Raw genomic sequence first — 24,506 nt, 5'->3', positions numbered from 1 at the left:
TTCTTGTTTGGAACTGCGGTGGAGTCACTAGTAGGTGTAACTTTCTACAGAGTAAGAGCTCTCTTCGTGGACTTTGGGGGTTAACTACTTGAGTTGTCGTTTGAACGGCAGCGAAAAAGCGGACTAATACCAGCTGCAATTTCACCTGCGGGACAAGTCTAATCGAAGCCCCTCGGGTTAGGTAAGGAATAGCGTTTTTTGTGTGTGTGTGTGTGTGTGTGTGGGGGGGGGGGGGTTGTTTTTGTTTTTTTTTAACGGAATTTTATTTTTAAGCGTCAACACACGTAGCTATTTTAATGGACTTCAAGCATTGCATCTAATTCAAAGAAATAAAATAAGAAAACATGCCCGCATCCTAGCGGGAAAATATTTTGTCGTTTTTGTTCTTTTTCAAAGAACCAAATGGAAGTTAATTGTCGTTCTGCATAATTGTAGTTGTGTTCACGTGACCTGTTTTGTATTGTTTTTGTTGTTTTTCTTAAAGCACTTTAAAACTGGACTGGTAGTTGTTTAAATGTTTGACGGGTGGGGGTCACCTCTATTGCACAAATTAATAAGTTAATGTTCACGCTTCCTGCGATTTCCTCACCAGATACAGTTGCGGAATATTGTGGCTGAGTGCGTCAAACTTCTGAACACGATGTTTTATAAAAGCACTCTGGTTGATCATTTGAAAACTGCATGTTAAATCCATTTCCGTGTTTTCTCAGCAATATTATTATTATTATTATTATTAACAGCACGCCCCAGTTGGTGAATAAACGTGGCAGCTATACAACTTGCCCTAATTTATGTTCACACTGCAAATACTGCACCTCTTCAGTAAGTCCTCACCGAGAATTGAGTCTGGCTCTTGTGGCCAGTTTTAGGCTGAAGCATTTTCCCCAAAATGGTCCTAAATCTTATTTTGAGCTCAAATTAAAAGGAACGAAGGGTGCAGTTCAAGTGTTCTGGCTAGGGATAGCTTGTGATGTTTAGACACAGTGAGTAAGAGTTAGTCAGATCTTGCAACACTGGATGAATGATTTTGCTGCTTTAAGAGGGAGTAAAGGTATATGTGTTTATTCATGAGTCACAACCATCTATTATGGAAGTGGTTTAAAAAATGCATGCAGTGGTAGGTGACTTCTTCAAGTAAAATAAATGTCATCCTAATTGCCTCTCCTAATGTTTATGTAGGTGTTGCAAGTATCAAAATGAAGCACATGTCCTTATTGTGCCTCTGTGCATTGGTGGCCTTGTGCAGCCATAAGGGGGTGCTGTCCCAAGCACCATCTTATGGTGAAAGGGGCTCTGATCTCGGCATCCAGGTGTTTCAGCAAGTAGTTCATGCCAAGCCCCTGGAAAATGTGGTGCTCTCGCCTCATGGGGTGGCTTCAATCCTTGGCATGCTGTTATCTGGAGCCCACGGGGACACGAGGAAGCAAATCCTTAATGCTCTCCGTTACAAGAAAAATGGTAAGGACTATTTCAGGCTATAGATGTCTTCTGAGTCCTACAGTTTTTAGCCTAACGTATAAAAACCTTGGGTGGTGTTGAGGAACAGTTACAAGTTTACCTGGTTTGCACAGGTCCTTACAAGATGTTGAAGAAGCTGCATAAGAACTTGACGGGCAAAGCCAACCAGGACATCGTGCTGATCGCAAATGCTATGTTCAGCCAGAAGGATTTCCCCATGCAGGAGGCTTTTGTGACTTCCAACAAAGAGAACTTCCAGTGTCAGAGCAGGAGCCTGGACTTCAGCAGCCCTGATGCAGCAGCCGATGAAATTAATGAGTGGGTCAACAATAAAACCAAAGGTAACAGTGGCTGTCAATTATAGCTGTATACAGAAACTAAACTTCCATCTTTGAATGCAGTTGAGTCTCAGAGTGTAGGCATTCCTTCCCTAAAGTGGGTGCAGAAGGACTGGTTTTACCTAAGGAAGGGGAGACTTCTGCATCCATGTTTTGGACTTTTTGTATACTTGGCTACAAGGCTTATTGTCACCTACAAGATCGTTTTCCTTTTCTGCATGAACACATTGAAAATACTGCAGGACTGTTCTAAAACGTCTGACTTGTTAATGCACTAAATTTTCTGCTGTATTGATTGGTTGCCCCTACATGGTGATACAGTTTTACCTTCTCTGTCTCAAAATAAATACAAAAGACATGACGTGTTGGTTTTTAAATCAAACCTTGCTGATGGAATAATGCTCCTATGTTTATCCAGGTCACATCCCCAGCTTGATCAAAGCAGACATGCTGGATCCTGCTCTGACCCGTCTGGTCGTTGTCAACTCCATCTACTTCAAAGGCTTGTGGAAGTCTCGCTTCCAGCCTGAGAACACCAAGATAAGGACCTTCACCCGGGGCGATGGAATCGATATTAAAGTTCCAATGATGTCGCAGCTATCAATCTTTAACATAGGTGAGTGGTGATGTGAGACTAAGCATTTAAATGCGTCTAAAAGAGCAGTCAGTGTTTTAGATAAATCATGATACTAAAAAAAAGGCCATATTATTCTACATTACTATCAGCCTATATTGCTTTCCACTGCAAAGCAACCTCTAGATACATTTTCGCAATAATTAGAAAGCTCTTCTGCAACATTGGCTACAGACTAGTAAAAATGAACTGGCTACTATGAATGCTTGTGCTACAAAGTCTCTCTTGGCTTATCAACCGTTACATTACTGTGGTGTGGGGTTTACAGAAGTTCAGTTTTGTCAGCACCATATATTTGTTCTATGTTACTAATGTAGTTTTATGATTTGAGAGTTCAGAATAATTCCTATTTATCATATACTGGACCTTGGTGCAGCTCCTCAGCTCATCCATTGTTGGAAACGAGCTGGTGTCCCTCTTCTCACTGCCCTTTTTAGCAAGCCTTCTTGTGATTGGAAGAAGAAAGCTCACCCACTGGTGAGTGGGGCTTCTGTGCTCACAGCCGGCACGGTGTATTTTAAGTGACCAATCTGGCGCATTTGCATCATGCAGTCAAGAATAGGAAAAAAAAGCTGGGAAATGGCATATTTAGAGCAGCATGAGCGTTTGCCTTTCCAATTTTTATATACTATGTCCTACTTATATTACACCTTGTTGACCTTGTTTAATAGGAAAACCACTGCATCAGAGTCAGTTATTTGTCACAGAAAATAATGAAAAGCATAACTTCATCATAACATTGGGTTGGTTCACTTTTCTTTCAGTACCTGATGCTTCTCTGAACTTTACCTTGTACAGCCTTCATTGATAATAGACCTCATCTGCCATCATCTACTGCCAAATTATTGCACTTCGGGTTTATTATAATGCAGCTGCAGTCACTGCCAGTTTATGGTTCATATGCGAGTTTGTGTTGAGTTGGGTTTTTTTGTTTTGTATTTTAAGGACTTGGACATGCCACTTCTGTAGGATATTATTTAGTCCTGTGTGAAATGAAATGATACACCAGTCAGAGGTCTATATTTAGGTGACTTGTCAGAGTTGTGGTGGCCCGCGAGTGCTGTGGACAGACGCTCTTGAACTAAGGCCGTGTTAAGCTGCAAGTTACAGATATCTAACTTTCTTCAGTGTCCTAAAGTGTTTTGAGTTTAGTGTTGATAGTCTGTTGCTTGGATTATTGTCTTCAAGCTAGCAGGTGGGTCCTAAAGAGAACACTAGAATGTAGTGGTTCTGGTACAGTAATGTTTTATGGCTATGATGGCATTTACACTTACTTGGCAATCTGACTTTGTAATAGGTAGGTTGGTGTAATAAGCATATACAGCCTGAAAATGGGAGGGAGTCTTGATACCTCTGGTGTAGTACTGCTCTTATGTTATGTGCTTTGATTCAGCTCCACATTTGCTGTTCTTGTACATCATTCAAGAGTATCTACTTGCACAAAAAGGTGATACTTAAAAGCTATAAAGTGCTGTCTCAAACTTTAAGCAATGTTAATGACATATTTGAATTGAGTGAAATGCTGAAAGCTGCAAAAACTGTACCATGCATATGTCTTATGCTATACCCCCTTATTAGCTAATTTAACACAGTATTCTTACAGTTGGTGTTCTTCACGGGTCTTTTCTGGGAGAGTATGTTTGTCCTCAGGAAGCCAGGGATTTTCTGCTTCCAGACAAAATAGAAAGTGATAACCATCACTGATTACCATTGTGGTTAAACAAAAACATTTACCCACACAAATTCAGAGTTGTTCAGTGGAAAGTCCTGGCAAAATCTGGAGTTTGGCAAATTTGCTTGTTAAAATAAAGTAAGAAAGAACTGGAGAAAAATCCCCATGGGATGAAACCTGTTTTGTCATTCTTTTTTCTTTCTTTCTTTCTTTTCTTTTTTCTTTTCTTTTTTTTTTGTCACACATCAAACACTTCAGAATGTGTTCTGTTTTATTAATGTCTTTGCCTCGAATTAACCTTAAGCTGATGGATGGGTACTGGATTGAGCCCACAATGGAAATTACAGCAGCAGCTCAAAGTACATACAAACATATGCTGTAGTACTTAACTATAAACATCAAGTACTATAGCACCATACTGAAGGCCTCATAATGTGAGGTAATACAAAGTTATACATGCAACAGTAATTAAGTAAAATAATAGGTTGATGTTTTTGTTGATCTTAATTTCCTTAATTCCCCCATAAAATATTTTGAAAACCTTAACTTTCTTCCTTCTGGACCATTCAGTATAAAACGGTGAGCTTCGACTGGCATTTATAATTTTCTGTGGGAGAGCAGAATTCATGTTTCTGTTAATAATGATAATTAATGGTGACTGTCTTACAGATAGTTTAACTTAAAACTCATTGATCCAGGAGAAAGTTTTGAGGGTCATCATGGTGTGCTGTGCTAAAAGGGCGATTACAGATGTGTGTGTGGCGTTCGGTACTTTTAGTGTTTACTTGTCTTTTAGATTTTATTTGTATTTGACCATTGTGTACATGGTAAACTTCATTATTACGAAAATGGTGATGGCTGGTGCAGGGTTGGTAGAAAGATAATGTGGAGGGGATGGAAGTCTGTTTTGCAGCATTCTAACTTCAGATTTTTGTATTCTGCTAGGCCTAGCCTCCACACCCCAGGGGCTCAAATACAAGGTAATTGAGCTTCCTTATCATGGCAACACCATCAGCATGCTAATCGTTCTCCCGTCTGAAGAGGACACCCCTCTGTCTCGTGTCATTCCCCACATCAGCACAGCCACAGTGCAGAGCTGGACCAAACTGATGCACATGAGGAAAGTCCGCCTGCTCATCCCAAAGTAAGGCACAAACGCACATAAATATAATGTCCCTTCAAATTTGATACATGGTGACATTGTCTGTTACGTTGTGTTCTCAGGTTTACGGCTGATGCAGAGGTGGATTTGAAGGATCCACTTTCAGCTCTGGGAATCACGAACATTTTCAGTGAGGGCAAAGCTGACTTCAGACATCTCAGTGAGTGAAAGCAGAGTCACTGCAAACCAGACACTGACGCATGTTCTCTTGCACCACCACAGTATTTATCCAGTCTATTTAGATATGAGCAGAGCCTGGAAGTATGAATGGATTGTTGGCTGTTTACAGAGAGTCACTGATGGCCAGTAAGGAGCTTGAATCGTAGTTGACTGTGAAATGCTGAATCACTGCTCCTCTTGTCTTGCCATTCATCATCTTCTTGAAAGTTTGGAATGAGAAGAGATGGGGATGAAGAGCTCTAGTGCCACCCTGTGGTGTAATTGGCCAAGAGTTTGTAGGATTTTCCCTAGGAAAGTACCCCATCAGCTTTCCAGCAGATGGGGATGCTCTATTGCCATCATGTGGTGTAGCTTACAAAGGACTATAACATACTTTTATATTTATGCAATCTATGTTGCATGTGGAAGGTCTGGTTCATACAGAGAAAGCAAAGATGATTGCGTATTGTCGTTTCCTCAGGTTCGGAGCCTGTGTATGTATCCAAGGCACTCCAGAAAGCCAAAATAATCGTGAATGAAGATGGAACAAAAGCAGCAGCAGCCACTAGTGAGCATTTGTTCAGTAAGCCTCATCTTTAACTTAAAGTTTCTCCCATGTTTTAACAATGTTCTGTTTTGTGGGTTTTTTGTTTTTGTTTTTTTGTTTTTTGCTTTTGTTTAGCTGCTATTTTGTTGGCCCGTTCCTCCCCACCCTGGGTTACAGTTGACAGACCTTTTGCGTTCCTCATCAGACATAACCCGACAGGTACAGATTTTCTTCCATTTCCACCTTAAAATGCTGAAAAATGTTTGATTGTAAAGCACTGCACCGTGACGAGTTCTCCTTGCGTCTGTCTCCAGGTACCGTCCTCTTCATGGGCCAGATCAACGAGCCTTGAGCCCAGCCCCATCATCAACCATAGCATCATTTATCACAACAGGATATGCTTATACACTGCCATGTATCAGAATACAAAGTAAACATAAACACACCCCTACATATACAGAGCACACTTTGCTGAACATGTTTGTACAATGTGGATATATGATGTGATTTGTTTTAAATGTTGCTTTTTATGTTACTTATTTTCTGTATTGCATAACATGCTGTATAAAATGTATTTTGCTGACTAAATTTTCCAGTTTTAATTTTTTTGTATCCTTTTTTTGAATTAATGACATTTTTAAAAGACTTTGAGTGTCAGTTGTGTATTTTCTCTTCTCTGGAGTAGGATAATCAGTTTATTTATCATGTCAGTGTTTCCGTTTCGTGTTGTAACTCCAGTCTGTATTACGTTTCACTCGTAAGTTACGGCAATATTCATGCCGTTGCAACGGTTTTGCATTTGAAATTATTCTTTCCCTCAGAGAGAAAGTCTTCTTCAAACTTTTGGGGTGAGGTGAAGGAATAAATACACATTCATAACATGAGTGATTTTTGACTGGCTTATTTTCTGTAATCCAGTTAGGGAAATAATTTTGATCTCTCTCTCTCTCTCTCCCCCCCCCCCCCCCCCCCCCCCCCCCCCCCCCGCGCTGAATTTGTAAGTTTGCCCAAATAAATAAAAATCAAAAAAACACTTTGCATAAAAGTTATACATTTATTTGGATGTTATTGAGTGAAATAAGTATTTGATGTCCAAGCAAAACATCACTTAGTAATCGGGGGAGAAACTCTTGTTGGTGTGCACAACACTTTCTTGTAGTTGGTTACCAGGTTTGCACACATCTCATGAGGGATTTTGGTCCGCTCCTCTTTACAGAAACTCTCCAAATTCTTTAGGTTACTTAGCTGCTGCTTAGCAACTCCAAGCTTCAGCTCCCTTCACAGAATTTCTATAGGACTTAGGTCTGGAGATTGGCTGGGCCACTCCATGTACTGGTTCTTTAGCTACTCCATTGCAGCCTTGGCAGTGTGTTTCAGATCATAAGTTCTACACAAAACGAGTTGAGATCAGGAATCTAATGCACTGAGTGTAATCAAATCTGTGGGAGCCAGAGTTCAGGCTGGGCTGTAGGGGATGAAATACTTATTTCACTCAATGACATGCAAATCAATGCGTAACTTTCATGAATATATTTCTGGATTTTCAGTTGCTTTTCTTCACTAAAAAAATGAAAGTATCATAAGATTTGAGACTCTTCAATTCTTTTGAAATGAGCAAATTTATACATTTAGCAGGACATCAAATAATTATTTTCTCTACTATGGTAGTTTTACATGCATATCTGAATATTATGGTACTTTTTTTTTTTTCAATTATAAACTCTGGCAGTCATATATTAGTAATTTAGCGGATCCATCTAGTTTTTAGTCAGTGCCACCAATGTACTTGAAAGCTTTTCATTATTGAGGGTCATGGATGGCTTGTTTATACAAGTTCCACAGGAAAAAATTTTTTTCTGTATTGGTCATGTGGGTGCCAATAAAACCCAGGGTAAAAAGTCTAAATCCTGTGTTACATAAATGAATTAAAATATATTTTACAAATTGTTAAAACCCTATATATCATTTACAATAGGACAAAGACACCAATTTTACCATATACAGTACTGTGCACACTCTACTGTATCTCCTTGCATGTCTACATGATGTCTCTGTCTTTTTTTTTCTTTTGTTTTCTTTTCCTTTTAAAAAAAAATATAGACGCAAATGGTAGCATATACAATGAGCAGCAGTGAGATTCAGTAATACGAGTATACAGAGTCGCCATCATCAACAATACACCAGAGGCTATTAAAAAGTCTTAAAAGAGCAGGTCCTGTGCTGTGATAGAATATCAAACCAGACTAGAAACGACACCGGTGTCATTATCGTGTAGAAAAGACTGCAGCTGCTGGAAGAACACTTTCTCTAACCGTTGGATAGACTGAGACTGGTCTAAAATTAGATGGTTCTGCAAGGTCAACATGTATTTCTTAATAACAGATTTGTATTGGTTTTACTCGTTTTAAGAAGGTTGTCTACGGAAGAGGATTAGGGCCACTGGGGGGAAAAAAGTGGGCACGTCTTTTTTTTCTTCTTTTCCCGAATTCTGAATAAAAAGTCAGAATTCTGAGATTAAAGTCAGAAAAGAAGAAAAAATAGACGTGCCCAGTGGCCTTAATCCTCTTCCGTAGGTTGTCACTGTCCCTGTCATTGAACACATATTTGTAATTGTTGGTGGCCCTATTACGTGAAAAAGTCGTTTAAACAGACGAAAGGGAATTATATGTGATTTACTTATAGTTTGGTTTAACTCAGCAATATTAGTTAGTGTCTCGTGGCACTTGGTTGCTTGTGTTGTGATCCAGCATCTTGAAAAACCAAATAGTCTCTCATACAGCATTTATAAAATTCACAGTCTGAATTCGTTGGTCGCATTCCTCACGTTATTACGGTGATCCCGACAGCGGCTCCGGGTGTCAGCTGATCCTCCTTTACTGGCGAGTAAGGAGGAAAATCAGCTGAAGGAAAACACTCCTGGCTAGTTAAAACCATGGCTGCGGAGATTCACTCGAGGCCCCAGACAGCTAGACCGGTTCTGTTGAACAAGATCGAGGGACACTCGGACGCTGTCAATGCAGCCGTTTTAATACCCAAAGAAGATGGAGTAATCACGGTTAGCGAGGACAGGTATGTTTACCAGGCAAGCTAAGTGTAGCCTAATACTAGCTAGCGGGGGCTCGGTATATTTACTGGTCTTTAGACTCATAATACCTGGTGCACTGGCTTAAGAAGGACAGAATAAAGATAATAAGCAACGTGTATCGCTTTGAGAATATATATTTTCTAGGCTTCATAATAGCTGAGGAGAACGTAGGAGGGTGTGGGGATAGAAATACACTCAGAATCTGAGTTCAATCCGGAAAATCTCTGGATAATAGTAATGGACCTAATACGAAATGTAAAAATAAAGCTTCTTTTGTTCAGTATGTACCGTTTATTATTACTACTCGTGGCTTAATATGTGTAAAGATATTAAAACTGCTTGCAATGTTGTGCTTGCTAGCTAGCTTGCTACCGAGTACAGTAAACATTACTGTCAAAATGATGCCTTCAAGTGCTCGAGGATTTATTTGTCGAAATGCAACCCATTTTTGTAGTAATCGAAGTGGCTGTGATTTTTTTTTTTTTTTTTGTGGACATTAAATACCACACTTAGACATGTTAGATTTTAGAAAATGCATGCTTGGTCACAAGTGTTAAAAAGAGACTACATCCGCCTTCAGAGTAAAGGGAACTCAGTTAATACGAACAATGTTATACAGTACATATGAAAAGGAGAAGTTGTGGGGTGTTAAAACGGGTTCCTTCAAGAAAGCTGCACAGACGCTGTGTTTCATGTCTGTTTTTCTTTTCCTCGCAGACACGTTACTTGCTAGTAAGTGAAACTGACTGAATTCCCTTTTTAATGGAAGAAAAAGGCTGTGGGAAGCGTACTTTGACTGCACTTGAAATGAAAAGTGCTGAAGATGCAACAGTACACAAGAATTCCGCAAAGCTGCCCAGTTTCCTATGTAAATGGCACGTTTAATGACTGAGTCATAAGGTGTTACAGTGGAAAGAATCACAACCAAATCTGCATTAGAAGTGCTTTTGTTAAAATCAGGTTCCAGATGTTAGCAGGCCAAAAGAAGATCCAAGAAGTGGTTTAATGCTAAGTTTAGCTTTGAGTCACCTCTTCTAAAATGTGGTTTTATTTGTGATCTCAGTCAAGCATGAAGTCGGCATCACTTCTGGTATTAATATTACTTCTGACAGTCAGGTCTTGTTAAGGTACAGAGTACTTTCCTCCATGGAAGGTGTTAAGTTGAATGTCATAAAATACGTCCTGCACAGAATGAGAATGTCGTTGCTTGTAGTTAACTGAACACTGGAGAGTACATTAAATGTTCACCTGTGTGACATATTCCTGCAGAACCATCCGTGTGTGGCTGAAGAGAGACAGTGGTCAGTACTGGCCGAGCATCTACCATACAGTCTCCTGTAAGTAACGCTGTATCACGCTTGGGTGAGACTACTTTGAAATGTCATCAGTTACTGATTTTATTTGACATGGCTGTTTCTCCCATTAGCCACGTACTTAACTGCTGCAGAATCAAGAGTGCCACAAATGTTGTTTTTGATCACATATTCTCATATATCTTCGTGCGTTTCTTACGAGTGCATTTTTATCGCTGCTGCTTTGTAATCAGATCAGGTTGAGGTTTTTCCTGATGACAGAAGGGTTGCACTGCTCATGAACGTGTCTGTGTTGCACATTTTTGAAGTTAGAGAGACGGCGATGTTGCCAGAGAGGAATTTTAGAGGGATTACATCTACTGCTCGATTTCATCTTGATGCAATCTTTCCTGTCCTCACAACAAAAGAGGCATGAATTAATAGCAGTTGGTCTTTATGAAAGAACCTTTTTCTAATTTGAATCCTTCAATAATTTAAAGCTACAGCTGAAGTCAGAATTAAACAAATATATTCAGAAACTGCTGACAGTTATTTTCATCCATTACCCCCCTGCTCTGACTGCATTTACAGCCATATAATGAAACCCCCTGTGTGTGACGTTCCCGCTCACTGTGAATGTCTTCACTTCTTTCCAGCTCCATGCTCTTGCATGTCGTATCACCACGACAGCAGACGCATCTTCATAGGCCAGGACAATGGGGCGATTGTGGTGAGTGCAGCTAACCCAGACACGTTGGCTTCATATTTTCTTTGTTGAATCTGGCTTTAGAGGGTTTGAAGAGTTATTTAATTTGAAGTTATTTCCGTTTGTTTGCTCGAATTGCAGGAGTTTCTCATCTCCGAAGACTTCAACAAGATGAACCACGTGAAAACGTATCCAGGTGAGATCATGAGATAAGAAAATTAATAGAAGAAGTAGAGTCCAGTTTGAGTGTACGAGGCTAATCAGCGAGTTATTCGACTTAAATTAAAAGGCCTAACTCTACATGATGGATTATTAAACCACAGATGATATCAAAATCGAAGGCAATGATGAAGTGCCTTAAAACTGCATTCTTTTTAATAGCAACCAGGGGCATTACCTGGCAGGTGAACAGGTCAAAAGGTCTTCCGGTCGTATAGAAGTCTATGGGACAACAGCCCTCAGCCTTGACTTGTGTGAAAACTTTCCTGATGATTTTATGGCCTAAATTATTCATTTCAGGTCATAATGAATAACACATTAAGTCCATTTTTAAAAATTCTGGTCATTGTAAGTTGCAGAAAGGAGGCTTATCCAGGGTATCGGCTAATGACTTGTCAAAACACACTGTGTGGTTTGACAGTCACAGAACAGCCACACAGGGGGAGCAGCATGCGTTTATGTGAGAGGAGCAGTGTTTGCACAAACATGTCTACTTTCTGATGAACGAGAGCAAGTACTGAACATGGAAGAGCCACTGAAACTAAAATATCGATCCTAGTATTGATTCGATACCAATATCAGCATTGGCATCAGTACTGTTGATATTTAGATTGGTTGCCCCTCCCCCCAAATAAAAAGTTGTCAAATGATTGCTACTTCACTCTGTCTGTACTTTTTACACATCCATTTCCCTTTTCAAACTTCAAAAAGCTTGTAAAAAAGAACTTGTCAGTTTCCGGTTAGTGGACACTATGACACAGCAAAGGCCCTGACTGACAGCTGGGAGGTTAATAAGTGAGGAAATGAAATTGAAAACTTTCTTGGTTGGTGCATGACTCACCTGATTAAGAGAGAAGGAAAAAGACAGTATTACAAATGTGCCATGGCTTCAGCCGGTCCGGGATGTCAACAGCCCTTAGCCTGAGTGAGTCATCTGTTGCAGAGATGCTGCAAATGAGCTGTCAAAAAGAGAACTGATGACATGTGGTTTGAAAACTACCGGTGTATTATCAAATAGCATCACCCACAAAATATTTCTTCATCGCAATAAGAAGTCAGAAGGTCAGCCCTCCACAAATGCACATTTAAACTGTGCTAATAGATCCAAGTGGAAGGCGTTTCAGAAAATTATTTTGCTTTGTAACACAGGCACCTTTAAACTGTTGTTCCACTGTGATCTTCATCTGCTGTTATACTGCCACTGTTGCTTGTTCCTGTGACTGTACCAGCAGCTATTTATCCTCCTCAGCAGGCTTGAGCCAGCACATGTCACCACTATAATGGTCCATCTGGTTTCTACCGTTCGTAGCACAATCAAGCTGCCAAGCCTGACCGGCAGCGACAGAAACCCACAGTCAGTTTAAACATACACGAGGGCTGTGAGCCATGCACAGTTTAGCATCATCACTGGCAGGCAGTGTTCATTTCCTTAGAGCTGTACACGAGAGAACATTGACCTCTTTTAACGTCCTTTATGCCAGCACGTGTTCAGTCTGCTTCTAAATTTTTGTAAAAGAATGATTTTAGAAAAATCTTTCCTCTCTGGACTTCAGTTTAATTACTTAGCAAAGTCTGTGCTCCATTTATTATGTGAGCGTGTTCACCGTGACCTGGTGAGGACATTCTTATTTGTCGTTATTAGTCATAATAGATGTAATAGCCATTACATCACCAGCACTCAAGTCACCCACAGATTACAGATTTAAGTAAGTAAGCTAGATGGATTTAGGGGATAAAAATGTTCCTCTAGTTATGCAGACAAGACAAATGCAGTAAAAAGGAATACAGACACAGGAAATACAAAATGGATAGTAACGGAGAGAATTAGTCATGTGGTCATGTGCACTTGGATTAGGCAAATATGACTCCCTTCTGAACTTTATCAGTGATGTTTTACATTTCTATCAGCCATAAAGATAATGGCAGTAATAAATGAGAAGGTTATGGCATTTTACATTCAAAAGTTCCAAAGGTTAGCTTCACTGTGACGTCTATAAAAAACACACACACAATTTAATTCCATAATTCAGGCTCAGAAGAGGAGTTTGAGACTATTTTTTATTTTATTTGTCTTTGATTTGGTAACACTGACACTTGATTATTCAGTTCTGTACATGTGAACTTTACTAGTTAACAGAAGAAAACAACGGCAAGGCAATTATTCTGATTAGTGAACTAAAGTGATTTGATTTAAAGCTGCTGTAGTCACCATATTTATTTTTTCAGTGATTTAAATAAGCACACAATGGTTATTTCACTCATCTCACCCAGGTCATTTGGAAAGATTTTTTTCCTTTTTAGAGAAGGTGTAGAAAACATCTGGAATAAAAGATCCAGAAATCTTAACCTTACCAGAAGCCCTTGAAATTGCAACACAGGTTAATGTTGTGAAAGTAGGCCATATATATTCTTATAATACCTTTCCTCTGTCCACTTTATAGTTAGTTTATGTTCTGTTGCCATTAATCAGTGCTGCTTTCAATATACTTGGAAAAACCTACACATGGGCACATAGTATGTGGGATGTATTGTGATTTATTTGAATGTAGCTGTTGGCCAGTTTGAAACAATACAGTACAACAGGAGTAGTTGAGCCCCTGCTGTTTGCAAAGGCTGAGATGTTGACTGCAAATTGTTTGAAAGGATTCGTTTGTGTGGATTACAGGAACACTAAGCAGAACCTGTGATTGGATCAGGACATAAAGAGAGCAAAGTCTTCTTTTTGTCATCTACATGCATTGTTGCTCTTTAGCACTTATTATGTATTTGTTCTTTGCAGCCCACCAGAACCGCGTGTCAGATATGGTCTTCTCCCTGGAGAGTGAGTGGGTGGTGAGTACCGGCCATGATAAGAGTGTGAGCTGGATGTGCACCCAGAGTGGCAGCATGCTGGGGAGACACTACTTCACTGCCTGGGCCTCCTGCCTGCAGTATCCTTTATTCACTGAGTGTTTGTGCCGCATTTAGAGTACAGTAACATGTAAAGCCAGTTCAAGCCCTGACTCCTCGCTCAGATACGATCAAGAGACACAGCACGCCTTCGTAGGCGACCACTCAGGACAGATCACTCTGCTGAAGCTGGAGAGGCAGACGTACTCCACCATCACTACACTGAAGGGTCATGAAGGTAAAGGCATACATGATACACACAAATGTCGCTTCCTTGATAAACAGGCACCAAATACCAACATTTATGCAGCAATTAAATACATAATTCCTGCCCTCTTTCTTGTTAGAGCTATTTTTTTTCCTACCAATTTCTCATGTGTGATGATATTCTCTCGAGGTCCTTCTTGTTTGCGACTTTTTAGGGGAGTTCTGGGTTATCTCTCATTAATATGCATCCACAAGCTTTAAGAGCATCTTGCAGTCTGGAGATCTCGGTGGATAAACGTATAGATAAATGAAGCGATAACTGTATTGACTAGATTTTCTAGTCTATATATGTCCTAAAAAACATTTAAAGTCATTCATTGTAACAGAGCTTATAGCACAATCAAAAACCACAGAGCTTTCATGTAACAGAAGTGTGGTTGAGATTTTGAAAATGTAAATCACAATCTTATAATTATTAACTTGTTAGACATCAAGGAGACCTGGATCAGGAGAAAAAATGGAAAAACGTTGGCTTATGTTGTTTTCCTATATGGTACTGTAAGGTTAGTGCTCATATATTGGGATATAAGTATTGTATTGAGCATAGAAGCTATACAGAAACTAAAACGTCAGTATCAGCTCTTATTGATTCACATTATTTAATTCGTGATACCCACTAATTTGGAAGTTATCAAACAAAAAACTTCCAAATTAGTGACTTATGGCGAACAGTTGGTGTTTTTCTTGAGCTGAATCTCTCATCAATCACTGACCGTTGGTCGCCCCAGCACCAGTACGGGAAGCTGCTCCTGGAGGTGTAAGTGACGCAGCTGCTTGCACAGAAGGAACCGCACCAGCTGTCAGTATCATACAGGCCTGGCTTCAAAATCCCCTCCAGAACTCATATCATATCACCAGGAATGTAATCTTCCTGTTCTATGACAGCTGCAGCTGGCACAAAAACAAGTTCCATTTCTCTTCCTCTCAGGAAAACTGGTCTCACACAATAGTTCACCATGTTTACATATGCTTAAAACACCAGTTTGCTATAGTGAGAGTGAGGCAGAGACGTCTCCCCGTGTAACGTAAGATGATCTGCTCCTTGAGGCGGGGAGGGGGTGGCTAAGTTAGTTCACTTTGCACAGGTAAAGACCAAACGATCAGATGACCCCCTATGAGCAAGCACTTGGCGAAAGTGGGAAGGAAAAACTCCCTTTTAACAGGAAGAAACCTCCAGCAGAACCAGACAATCAGATCCCACTGCTAGATGACAGACTAAACTGTCAGCAGCTGTTTGTGGAGCTGCATTGTTTGTGCCATCTTGTGTTTGACCTGTTGTTGCATGATGTTTTCTTTCAGTCCACTCAGAAACAATGACAAGAAACATGTCCACTCACAGCAGGCAGGTAAACGGAAAGAATGATCAACAAAGTTAAAAAAAACAGAAGTGGCGCTAACGGAAGATGTAAACACGTCATAGTTTACAGCACTACTGCTGCTGTTTGCCTTTAAGAGGCAAAATTCATCATGTCGAGTATAGCACTAAGCTGCAAAAGCCAGACCTTTGTTTCTCATTTCAACAGCAGTTTTGTTTTGGCTGGTTGATGATGATGGTGTTGGTGGAAAATGCCTTCTCACTTGCAGCTCTACAAATTCCTGTAACTGCTTGTTTTAGTTGAGGCTTGGCAGCTGCAATGTTTTCATGCTCATCAGAACAACTCAGTGGCCACTTGAGGCTTTTTAGATGGGAGAATGACTCAGTTTGTATCAAGATGCAAATGCAAACGATGATCTGTGACTCAGATGAGATTTGCAGTCAAGGGGCTCAGTGTCCTTGTAGCTGTGCCAAGAAAATGGATCGCACAACAAATTTGAACTGCCGAGACACTTGGCTGTGTGAGACAAACACTTCCCTGTGTTCTTCTTTGGGTTTTTGATAACCAGGCACTGAGTAAAATATGTGATCCTTTCAGAGCCTGTTTTTATTTATTTATTTATTTTTAGCCTCAAACATGTTGCCTGTGGTATAGCCAGGTGGAACAGGCAAATCACACGATTTTAGAAAACCTAAAAATACAAACGCTTGCATTAAACCAGTCTGAATCTTGTTACTGCTCTCTTTGATCTGCACCTGTGCTCTGGTGCTCATGGTTACACATGGTAATTGGACAGATGGTGATACATATTAATAGGTGGGCTCCAACTGTGCACAAGCCCCAAATATTTAATGGAGATTATGTTCCATTAAAATTGGAAAAGACAACATAAAGGTCAGATGTAATGTCAGAGTCTTCGCTGATATTACTGGTGTTAGAAGTTGCTCTATGTGGCTTTCATTTGGCTCAATAGCACAGAAATATGTAATATGTTATAGTGGTAGTGCGTGCTTATTAGACAAAATAATTAAATTATAGCTGGAGTCATTAAGAGAGTCGTGCTGTAAAATGTTACTTGGAACTGGCTGCATTTCTCCCAGCGGGCACTGGGTGGAGCCAGCAGATCGCACCATGATCCTGTGTCCCGTTGAGCTCCTGGCAGAAGATGGAAACACGTATAATGAGTCTGTTTTCTTTTGCATCCAGGTAGTGTAGGAGCGCTGTGGTGGGACCCAGTCCAGAGGCTGCTCTTCTCAGGGGCCTCCGACCACAGTGTCATTATGTGGGACATCGGAGGCCGCAAAGGACGAACACTGCTCTTGCAGGGGCATCAGTAAGTTATAGTGTCGCTACATTCAGGCATGGGATCCCAGTTTGCTGTCATTCTGCTTTTTGTCAAAGATGTGGGAACTTCAAAGTGAGTTCGCAAAATGGGATGTTGATATGTGAACAATTCTTCAGGAATAAAACTCCACGTCCCTGTTTTTATCCTTTTCAAAGCAGTGTCTATGTGCAGTACACTCTGTAACCGCATCCTCTTGTCAAAGGCAGGTCTCGCCTAGTGTCAGTTGCAGCTTTCCCCAGGCACTGTCACCATTTTTATCTCCTGTCTTCATCCATATTTTACCACCTCCCAGGTACAGGAATTATCCACAAAGCCCATGTACATTGATGCCTATCAGAGTCAGTCTCAAAAGACCCCGTTGTTCCCTGTCAGGATTTGCAGACATTTATCTCTCAGACACCCATAAACTGAGAGTTATGACACACTACAGGTCTTAAACCCTGTTGTGGATCTGTATCTTTTTTTTCCTTATCCTGTCCTCCAGTTTACTTGTATATCAATGTCGGCCTGTTCTGCTTATTATAGGTTTCCATACACAGCTTATACTTGGCCGTGGTGCAGCCTTCAGTTCATAAACTCTGTGAAGCAAGCTGTTTTAGTTCTCTTCCTTTTCCCTCTAAGCCAACTTTCATCTGATTTGCTGGCACTCACAAGCAAAAGGTTGAACAGCAAGTGAGGCTGTTGTCGTCGTACCCTGAGATGATCATATCCCTTGTTAGTGACATCGGTCATATACAAGAGTAGTAAAAAAGAAAATCGTTTCCACCGGTGTTTCTGTCCACCAGGTGAACACTTGTCCACTATTGTTGTAGTTGTTAAGATATGTATTGTCTTGTCTGTATCTTTGACTCCTTTAGCGAGCGCGTTCAGGCTCTGCGTTACCTCCAGTTGACCAGGCAGTTGGTGTCATGCTCCGCTGATGGAGGCATCGCAGTGTGGAACATGGACACGCAGAGAGAAGAGGTTTGAATCATAAGCCAGTTTTCTCTGTGTGCACTGTTTTAGTATTAGATTGTTGCTATCAGTGGTAAAGAGTTTAGTCGCTCCTTTGTATTTTCATCTTAGTCCTTGTGTGAATGCTCGAGTGTCTCTGCGTGTGTAATGTTAGCCTTCGAGTCTGTCTGTCTGCAGGCGCCTCAGTGGTTAGACAGCGACTCTTGTCAGAAGTGTGAGCAGCCTTTCTTCTGGAATATCAAACAGATGTGGGACACTAAGACCCTGGGACTTAGACAGGTAGGTTGCTCATGCCTGTGTCCTTAGCATTTTGATGTCCTCATTAGTCACAATGTGATATGAGCTTGTTTCCTGTGTGCAGCACCACTGCAGGAAGTGCGGCAAGGCCGTGTGTGGAAAATGTAGCTCCAAACGCTCTACGTTTCCAATCATGGGCTTTGAGTTCCCGGTGCGGGTGTGTGATGCCTGCTTTGAAACCATCAAAGAAGAAGAGTGAGTTTAATTTTGTGTAGTATTCACATTATATAACCCCTTTACCAGATTAGTGAGGGAAAGTAATGAAATGCTGTCATTGTGTGTGTAGTCGGACACCGCTGGCCACGTTCCACGAGGGGAAACACAACATCGCTCACATGGACATGGATCCATCGAGAGGCCTGATGGTCACTTGTGGAAGTGACCGCATTGTTAAGGTCAACAACAGTTCTTTGATACCAGATAATTCATGCATGTGAGCAGGCTGTGTTAAGCACAGAGCCTCTGAAGCAAAATGCAACCCAAAGCAAATCAAGCCCACAATCTAGCTTTACCTATTTTTTTTTGTATATGAAAACATTCATATTTACAGGCAGTCCTATAAAACCTTTCAGTATTATAAAAAGCAGCATGCAAAACCTTTTTAATCTGAATTAGAGCCTTAAAAATATCATTAAAAAACTGCTTTTAATTGGACTCCTGATTTCACACACCCGCTAAAACCAGCACTACATGTGACATTGTGCAGAGCTATGTCATGTTCATCCTCCTTCCAAAACAGATCTCCGTTAAATCTGAAAAACCTTAGATCATAATCTGTGTGTAAAAGATGGAGATGGCCACCATGACGTCACCCATTGTTTCACAGACTACCTCTGAGTTTGGTATTTTGGACATCTTGATTTTATAAAACTGGACATGGCCATATGTGTATGGTAGAACTGGGAGTTATTAGCTAATGGTGGGAGTGGCTAATTAGCAAGAGCAACACATAATATACTGAACTATTAATGATTGTAATTAATATTGTATTGTTGTATTTATGGATGTATTGTATGATATGTGAATTGTTTTGCTATTGTCTCAATAGCTGAGAGAGCAGTATATATACTGTAAACCTGAGAATGACTAAATTAACAACAGATTTGATTTGGCATATGAAGAATAAGAAACCAAGCTGTAACTTAAGTAACCCCACTAATTTTGGCTATCATTGTAGAAAACGAATGATAGCTATAAATCTCTGCATTTTGCCATTAAATTATTTATATTTGGCTAAAATTAGTACCACATTATACACAACTTACTGTCATGGATGGTGTTAGCTGCCAATGGTTTTTGGTAAGCTACTAGGATTTCCACACACCTTTCGCTAGCGGTAACATTTGCAAGGCAGATGTGGTTAGCCAGCAAGCTGGGACATATCTACACTACATAAATTAAATGATTAATTGAGTTACTAGATGTTCGAGACAGTGTTCTGTTGCCAAACATAAGCAGTCCCTCTATAAATTGAATGTCTGAATAGCTTACATAAAACATGCTCTCTTCTGAGTAATGTTAGCTTACCGTTTCTTGATATTTGTTTTTATTGCATTCCAATTCTAAGCTACTGTTTACTAATGTTGCTCACTATTGATGCTGAGATTGGAAGAGAGGCATTGAGCCAAGGCACTTGAAAACATGTTTGAATTTTCAAGAAGAAAAGAAAATCCTTTAAATTTCTCTGGTTTTAGATTCTCATTAGCAAACATTTGCAACTTTTTTGTCATATGTGATGATATTAATGCAATCAAAGCTTTAGAAAGTTCATGTTTTCACTTTTTGCATATATTGTCTCAACATTTTTGAATATCTGCCTTGCTTGAAAACCTTCTAGCCTGTTGTCTTGGGTGTTGTGTACACTGTTGTGGAGTTTGTGTTGTTTCATGTTTTCCTTACTTCACATCCACATTTATCTGTCCTGACATTCTTGTTGGCTGTTTGTCTCCACAGATATGGGATATGACACAGGTGGTTGGCTGTAGCTTAGCAACAGGCTTCTCCCCACGCTGATTGGCCAAGGCCTCTACACAGTGGCCCCACTGGCCCTTCATTTGCTCCGCCCATTCTTCTAATGTCATGGAAACCCCTCTGTACAGTACAGCTCCCCTTCACGCCTGAGATCTTCAGCTGCAGCCAGGCTTCTGCTCGGTGAACGCGTGCGTGCGTGCGTGCGTGCAGCCCTCCACATTCTTTTTGCTTCTCATAACAATCTTTTCTTTAATTTCACCATCAGTCTTACATCAGACTGTGTTTGACTGATTTGATGCTCTGATCTGAAACGCCACCCTAAGCACAACGAGGGCTGTGTGCGTGTACATGTGTGCATGTGCTCTAACAGGTTCTCCTAAGAGACGAATGGTATTGATATCAGTGTTTACATTCAAGTATATCTGATTGCTTCTTTTGACAAAGGTCCTTTTTTCCTTTTTCTTTTTTCTTGGCCTTGAATTGTATGTGTTTCACTAAAATGCTGACTAGCCATTCCTGTGAAAACTTCCCTTGCTTATTAGTGTGGCCCACAAACTGCATATCACAGCATACCATCTGTATATAGCCCTGTGTCACGTGTGTGGAGCTGGATGCTTGAAATGACTCTCTCTGTCTCTGATTTCTTTCACTAGTTGGCCTTAAATCACTCTCAGGAGGTTTTACATCAGTAGGTTGTCACTAGGCGGGGCTCTGTTGATGTCAATTTTACCTTAAATAAATGTGTAATGTGAAAATTAATAGAACAGCCGCTTCCGTGAAGGATGAAGGAAATCTCTTGATAAAATATCTCCCAGGGCATTTGATGCAGCTGCGTGACATCAGTGACCAAGCCTCCGTCTCATCGTCTCAGGTGAAGGATGGAAAAGTTGGAAACATTCATATGAACGGGCGCCGACAGCCACAAAGTCCTGTCGCCACCATTCTGAGGAGCTGCGTTACCGTTTGAGATGTGATTAGCATTAGCTTTGTAGGTTAAATTCTCTAACGTCATGCTGGTGCAAATGAGTTTTTCAAAAAGCACAGGAGCATGCCACCTCTTAGATATGCGTCGCTTTCTTTGGAAAATATTTAAAATTGTGGTGTAAAAATTGATTTCCTGCCACCACAAAGGCTCTTGGGTACTAGACAGGTACTCTAAACTAATGTAGCACTTAATGCTGACGTGCTGAATTTTTCTCCAGCTAAATCGAGGTACAGCTGAGTGCTGCCTGCGTTCCTTCAAAAGCCTTAAAGAGAGAAGGACACAAAGCCTTTTTAAATGGTTTGCCAGTGCTTATGACTGTTCACTCGCGCTCACTCTCATGCACTCATGTCATCACAAAGCTCTCGTTTCCTTTCACCCTTTCTGATTGTCCCAGATTAAACACAGATGTGCATCTGTACATTAAGGATGTCTCATAACGTTCTCAGCACTGCACTTACTTGCACAATGGTTGCTTTTTGAATTAAAGAAAACATTTTTTGGTAAGTTAATCTGTGGAAGTAACGATAGCTTAATTCCATGTAGCATCCTTGTAAATAGCGGCTAATATCCCCTCATGTCAGACTAACGCTTGCCTTATTGTAAGTGGACAAATGAACATTATGTTGGAACTCCTGATTTCAAAATGTACTCACATTCCAGTTTTTTGATTATGTAGTGTATATTTATATTTGTAGTAAAGTATTTATCAGTTATCAGTGTAAATGGATCCTTAGTTTTCTTTATTTCCCTTGTTATAAATGACAAACTAGACCTTCAGTAAAGCACATGCAAACTGGCTAATGTTGAAATGATCTGTGGTGTTGGATCATGTAGTATTTTACATGGCTACATGGATGGAGATTGATTGGTTTGGGATGATTGTTATAGCAAAATAATGTATGATTTACATGCACACAATGCTATACTTGGGGTTAGACTGATAGCTGACAATAATGTAAAGCTTTACAGGAAGGGTAATTTATTTTTAAATGTCAGCATACATATTGGGTTCTTTTGGGATTTATTTCTTCACAAAGTGGACACAGAAGCTCTGCTATAAAACATGACTTAAAATTTGTGCACTTATTAAAAAATAATATTATTAAAGCTGCGTATTTGTATTTTGTAACTGGCAGGAGCCAAGCTGAGAGGAGAAGAGTCCAAAGTTAAAAGTTTTAACATTAAAACTACGTTTGACCTGAGAGGTCAAACACATACTTAAGGAAACACCAGCAAATAGTAAAATGTCTATTTGACATTTAGGACCAATAGAAAAATTAAAATATCACACACAAGTCAATGGAAGTCTTTTTTGGGGGGGGGGGGAGAATCTCACAAAACTGAACAAAAACGAAATGTTTTTAGGGACACAGTATTGTGATGGAACAGCTGCGGAAGTAAAAGGTTTGTTCTGAGAGATGCTTAAAAGAAACAAAGGGTTTATCTGTGACCTGAGGAAAAAGATGAGGGGTAGTATGTGTTTTAATCACATATTCATAAAATACTGTAGATGCATGTTGTGCTTTTAGCTGTTTACTGTTAGTTTGTCACCTCCACAGCTGGTCCGTCTCCCCAAAAACACTTTTGTTGCGTTTCTTTTGTTTTTTGAGGTTGGTTTTCTATAGATTTTTTTTTTTTTTTTACCTTTTGCACGTTTTTTTTTTTCTTCTGTTGTATTTTGTGTGCTTTTGCAGTGTTTTTCACTTTTCCGGTGTTTTCTTAGGTTGCTGTGCCTTTTGACCTCTCAGGGCCACTGATTTATTTGTTTTACTTTCACACCAGAATGAAAAGTGAACAACACTGGCATGTTGCTGACAGTATAATCCAAACTTTATGCCCAAATGTAATTTAAACCAGCGGTCCCCAACCGTTTTTGCGCCACGGACCGGTTTATGCCCGACAATATTTTCACGGACCGGCCTTTAAGGTGTCGCGGATAAATACAACAAAATAAAACTAGTATCGGTACTGAAAAATAGAAGAATTATTCATAACACACGTGAAAAGACCCAGGAAACCGAGTTAACGATAAAAACGATAACAAAATAACGCTGAAAACTGATAAAAACCCTGAAAACCATACATTTCACACCTGAGCCTCAATTCTCACGGCCCGGTACCGGTCCGAGGCCCGGGGGTTGGGGACCGCTGATTTAAACAACAAAAAAAAAAAAAAAGGGGGGGGGGCTGAAGAAAATTACCCTAACTTTTGTCACAACTGCAGAAAATAGCTATAGAGACCAGATGTTTATTTCTGCTGTAAAGTTGTCCATTCCTTCACGGGGGTCTGTGAGGACAGAGCCTGCCTCAAGTAACCATTTGAAGAACTGGTTTCCTTTTTTTCAGCCTTAGGGTTTTTCTGCTTGTAATTGAGTCATTACTAATGTGATAACCTCAGTGCAGCTTAAACGTGTATTCACTTATTTCCAAGGCTGTTGTTGTTATCTGAGCCTCTGTGGTATCAGAAATGGGCAACAGCAACTGGCTGATGAGCAGTTGGTCAGTGTTGGCAGACTGTTCTTTCAGTCCTACCCCAAAGTATTGTTAGGGGGAAAAAAAACACCACCATGATTCATTAGGGATCAACAGGGTTGATGGTCCTGCTGCTGTACAATTAGGAGTCAGTGCTCTCCTTTCATTAAAGTCTCCTCCAGTCATTAATTCTTATCATGTCTTCTGTCAGAGGCACGGCAGATGGGTGTTAATAGTATGAGAAACTCCTGGATTCTTTGTTTGCAGAAATGGCGAACAAAGTAGCTCTTCAACAGTGCCAGAAGCAAGCTGTTTTGTTTTTTTTTCATCCTGTGGTTAATGTCTTAGTTCCTTTTCTTTCACAGTCTTGAACAGGAGTCATTTTTGTTGTTTTTAGTTCAGCAAACACTAAAATGGATGAGAGGCCACTTTAACATGTAAAACGTGACTCATATTCCACAACACCACCACCCATAATATCAAACTCTGTAAGCTGATTTCTGTCTTGACTTTTTCCTCTTTCAACTGCTTGTAAAAGACACTTGCTGTTCCAAATAAGATGTTAATATCTCCAGATAACTGTATTTTGAAATACTGTTGACAATACGGAGCTGACTTTGGTCTCTCTGTCCCCTCTGGCCAGAGCACAGAGAGAAAAATATGATGCCCAATAAAATATTTGATATCTTTCTTTGACTGTGGGTTGTTGGGTTTTTTTCTTTCCACTTGTAAGAACTG

General features: G+C 40.2%; 2 protein-coding genes across 2 annotated transcripts; both read left to right on the top strand.

The window, feature by feature from the left end:
* Nucleotides 1-12: 12 nt before the first annotated feature.
* serpine2 (serpin peptidase inhibitor, clade E (nexin, plasminogen activator inhibitor type 1), member 2) lies at nt 13-6,854 on the top strand. Its single transcript, XM_080888145.1, has 9 exons — nt 13-181; nt 1,180-1,458; nt 1,572-1,799; nt 2,215-2,412; nt 5,048-5,246; nt 5,327-5,424; nt 5,905-5,991; nt 6,106-6,189; nt 6,285-6,854. Exons 2-9 carry the CDS (start codon nt 1,197-1,199, stop codon nt 6,320-6,322), a joined length of 1,194 nt encoding a protein of 397 aa, XP_080744271.1. The 5' UTR covers nt 13-181; nt 1,180-1,196; the 3' UTR covers nt 6,323-6,854.
* A 1,973-nt stretch (nt 6,855-8,827) lies between these two features.
* On the top strand, nt 8,828-24,428 carry wdfy1 (WD repeat and FYVE domain containing 1). The gene is made up of 12 exons (XM_080888296.1): nt 8,828-9,039; nt 10,325-10,392; nt 11,004-11,077; nt 11,195-11,249; nt 14,052-14,202; nt 14,287-14,399; nt 16,951-17,077; nt 17,947-18,052; nt 18,221-18,322; nt 18,405-18,535; nt 18,627-18,735; nt 20,294-24,428. Exons 1-12 carry the CDS (start codon nt 8,903-8,905, stop codon nt 20,351-20,353), a joined length of 1,233 nt encoding a protein of 410 aa, XP_080744422.1. The 5' UTR covers nt 8,828-8,902; the 3' UTR covers nt 20,354-24,428.
* Nucleotides 24,429-24,506: the final 78 nt, after the last annotated feature.

Source organism: Rhamphochromis sp. 'chilingali', assembly GCF_963969265.1.
Source record: "Rhamphochromis sp. 'chilingali' genome assembly, chromosome: 8".
NCBI classification, from domain to species: Eukaryota; Metazoa; Chordata; class Actinopteri; order Cichliformes; family Cichlidae; genus Rhamphochromis; species Rhamphochromis sp. 'chilingali'.
This window is presented reverse-complemented; position numbering and strand designations above follow the sequence as displayed.